The sequence below is a fragment of the Morone saxatilis genome, unplaced genomic scaffold (genome assembly GCF_004916995.1).
Source record: "Morone saxatilis isolate NCDOM2014 unplaced genomic scaffold, NCSU_SB_2.0 Contig18, whole genome shotgun sequence".
Classification (NCBI taxonomy): domain Eukaryota; kingdom Metazoa; phylum Chordata; class Actinopteri; family Moronidae; genus Morone; species Morone saxatilis.
The window spans coordinates 27,469,464-27,473,337 of NW_023339740.1; the positions used below are offsets into that span (position 1 = coordinate 27,469,464).

General features: G+C 40.6%; 1 protein-coding gene across 1 annotated transcript in view; it reads left to right on the forward strand.

The window, feature by feature from the left end:
* The window catches only part of ripor3 (RIPOR family member 3), a gene marked incomplete in the record, with an annotated part of 59,393 nt that overhangs the window by 48,744 nt on the left and 6,775 nt on the right, over window positions 1-3,874 (forward strand). The window contains 5 exon segments of the mRNA XM_035661809.1: window positions 6-151; window positions 237-402; window positions 1,882-2,011; window positions 2,145-2,309; window positions 3,169-3,333. Coding sequence (XP_035517702.1) covers window positions 6-151; window positions 237-402; window positions 1,882-2,011; window positions 2,145-2,309; window positions 3,169-3,333 — 772 coding nt within the window.

Sequence of the window (3,874 nt, forward strand, 5' to 3'; positions counted from 1 at the left end):
CCCAGAACGACCTCTCCCTGTTGAGAAGCTCATCATCAGAGGAGACTCTGGCTGTGGAGGAAGTCCTGGGCAGCTTTGACTTCCTGTCACATGACTTCAATGCAGATGATGACACTTCCTGTTTGGGCAGCCTGAGACTGAAGGACAGTGGGTGAGTTCACAGAACAGAATAATTAATAAAAAACACTGACTTCATGTGAAACAACTCATCTCTCCTTTTTCTCTTTACCCATTAGCATCAGTTCTTTCCAGCAGGGCACTCGCAGGAGTCTCGGCCTCTTCTCCCAGAACAGCCAATCAGCTTCTGAGGAAGAGCTGGTCATCGCCCCTCTCACTTCTGGGAACTGGGGTCTTGACCAGGCTATCGAGACTCACCTGGATATATGTTGCATCCTGCTACAGGTGAAGTTTTGTGTTGAAAGAAATAAGACTTCGCAGACAGCTAGACAAATCCAATCGCAGGTTGAGGTGTAATCCAGAGAAATAAAGATGAAACAACAGTAATAATAACAACAAGAGTCAGTAGCCATATCATGTTGTGTGTCCCGTAGTTTTGGGGTTGTGAGAGGGGTCTTCCACTCAGAAAGGGCTTTTGCCTTCAAAGTACTGATGGTTTTTCAGATCTGCAGGTAAATAATTAATAAAAGGTGACCCAACCTTCAGAAACAGCTCATGTTTTCTTTTTAAGACAACCTGTAACCTTTTCCTAGAGGAGGATATTAAAAATCTCTCTGTACCAGAGGAAGCCTTTGATCCAATTATGAAAGATGCATCTTCCAAGCAACTGAAAGAAGTTTGTAATGTGATGCAGAGAGAATCAGTTCCCTGGGCACGCCATTTATTATTTTAAATATCCCACAAATAACCTTGAAATAAATATCAAGAACCTGGAGATTAGTTTACATCACAATCCTGGCCCCCTTTCAGATTCTGGCTGAGAATGTGAATTGAGCTGCTGATTTTGCTCTGATATGTTCCAAAAATCTGCCAAAGACAAGTAGCGGACACAGACAGCCTGCCTACTCAGATCTATGGTACATTTTGGCATCTGTGGACCAGTTGTAGAAGCAGACGAGTCCAACACGTGCACATTTCTCACTCACTGAATGAACAAGCATCAGTTCATAAAAGTGAAAGCTGACCGATAACTACTCACAAGACTTTAAAAAGCTTCATTGACAGTCCTCTTATATAAAAGGTATTGACGGTGTGACTTTACATATTCTTTAAAAAACATTTTGTATGTTGTGATTTAAGTTGCAAATGCCACATTCATCTATCAGTAATGTATTATAGATCCATCAGTCCTGCGTCTTTTAATAAAAACTTAACATATGAAGTTTAGTAAATTATGTGTTAAACAATACAGAAAGTACATTTTTCTTATGCAGATTTAGTTGAATTTACGATGATGTCTAACTTAATTATTTCCCAGATGTAGAAATACAGGAAATGAGATTTAAATTGCAACTTTTTAAACCAAAGTTACACCTTTTGATCACAGGACAAAAACAATTCTAAATTACATCCTATACAACAATATTTCAAATATTCTCACTTTCTACAATATCTATGCATTGGGAAAGATTGTAGTTACTGTTAATAAAGATGAGTCTCTCAGAGATGAGTACTTCCTGCATTTGCACTGTGTGTTGGTATTTAATGTAAATGAGAAGCATCCTATCCTATAGGTACATTATCCCTAGGATTCGTCACAGCATTCAGGAACCCCTAGATGGCAGCACAAGCAGGATTTTCTGCCTGTGTGTAGTTACTCTTACAGGCAGGTATTATTAGGAGATTATTAGGAATCTGTTTCTGCCTGTGTCCACCCTCAAACTGTTTGTTAGAACCTAACAAATGCACATAATGTTTCCTCAGATGATAACTACGACCGACTTCAGCCCGTCCAGGAGGGAGCTGCTGGAGGAAATGGCTCTGCAGGCTGAAGTCCTGGACAGAGTCAGCTGTCTGCTGCTAGAGAAGAACGACAACATCTCAGCTAGAGACAGTAAGTGGAAGATCTGCCTGTCTGTCTTTAAGACAATCACAGTCTACAATCAATACAACAACATAACATACAAGGCACACTTTGAATGAGTGATAATGATAATGATTGGACGTCCTCCTCTCTTTACCTTCAGTCCTCCCGAAGGCCCAGAGAACGAGGGATGTGCTGTTGTTCTGGGAAGAGTGTGTGAACGAAAGCAGCTCTCCTTTCTGTTGCCGCTCTGACAGTTTCTCCAGGACGCTAAAGAAACGTTACACACACAAGGTGAAGGCCAAACAGCCGGGCCAGTCAGAAAAAGGTACAAAGTTCAAAAGCACTTCATTCCACCTTTCTTACGTACATACTTGAATTCTTGATGCTTATTTGTTTTGTGATCATTAGTTTCTTGTTTTTTGGAGTCGATACTTCTCAACATATCTCAACCGCTACTACTGTAGTTGATAAATTCCTACATTTCCCATAATGCCTTTTTGCAACTAAGATGATGAGCATTGCCTTCTTGCATCAGTTTGTGCAGAACTTCTATTATGTGCAGAGAGGAGACTCTCAACGTACCCATACGACCTGCAATGTGAGGGTCTCGTGATTGATGGGGGTTGCCCAGCTAGCATTACCTTACTGAGCTATTACAAGGTTATATAGACCACACTGACTGTGGCTTTACAATGTTTTATAAGTTGCTGTTGGCCGAACATTTCAGTAGGAACAAATTATAAAAAAATGTAATCTGTTTTGTCTTGTTTTCTGGCTGGCTGATGCATATTCAAGAATCTGAGAAATGTTGTGATATTACAATTGTAATTAATTAATTAATTTCAAAGTCATATTTACAGGTTTGCATCAATTTTCGTTATGGACATAAATGCCGTATTTTTCGGTGGTTGGCTTGCAATAAGTCTTTGTTAAAATCAAAGAATAAAGGCAACTCAGTAGGTTGATAACCTTCACTGTATGTACTGTCCCTTTGCTGTAGAGAGTTTTGCAGAGGGGAAAAATTCACCACCAAACAATAAAATGCAAACAGAACCTCAAAGTGCTAAATGTGGTTTTATAAGTATCTCAGGCATTAATAGCTGCTGGCACTGCACGCTGATCAAACACTGACAGTGTCTTCACTCGCTGACTGAGCTGGAAACCTTTTTCTCCGTCCTCTGCAGTGTTTTCTCAGCTCCTGCAGCAGCTCCAGACGGCCTGTCGGACGGCGCCCAGCCCTCGACCGGTCTGCAGCCCGGAGAGAGTCACCCTCTTCCAGCTCTCTGTGTATCTGAAACGCTGGAGCTTCCAGGAGCTGGGAGAGCACATCTTACGCCTCTCTAAAGAAGGTATAGCTATCATTTTTAAAACTCTACCGTCCATTCATCCAGTTACAAAAAAAACAAACACAAAGTGGAATCCATCCATTCAGATTGCTTTGGTTTTCTGTTTCAAGGTTTTCAGATTCTGAGATTTATTTCTCCACTCAAATACAATTATTGGGGTGGAGAATGGAATTTGGTTTGTGGTGTTCACAGCACTGAAAATTTAAATAAAATATAACAAATCAGCAGCAACATCTTTCTCCAGTGTCTGCAGTTTTCAAAGGGACTATTTCTGTGTGAAAACTGTTCACTCTGAGGTATTAATACTTTGTGCTTCACATACGAAGTTCCATTCATCTTTATTAAAATGAATCTTATGTGTCTTGTATTGAGATGTGTGTGTGTGTGTGTATTCGAGGAAGGGTATGCTGTTATAGTTCCACCAGAGAGCTTTAAGATCTGAAAACGTTCCAGACATTCCAGATTGCTAAAGGCATCTGAACCATCTGTCAACCTTACTGCCAAACGGTCGCACCAAACAAACTGGGCGTGTGTGTGTGTGTGT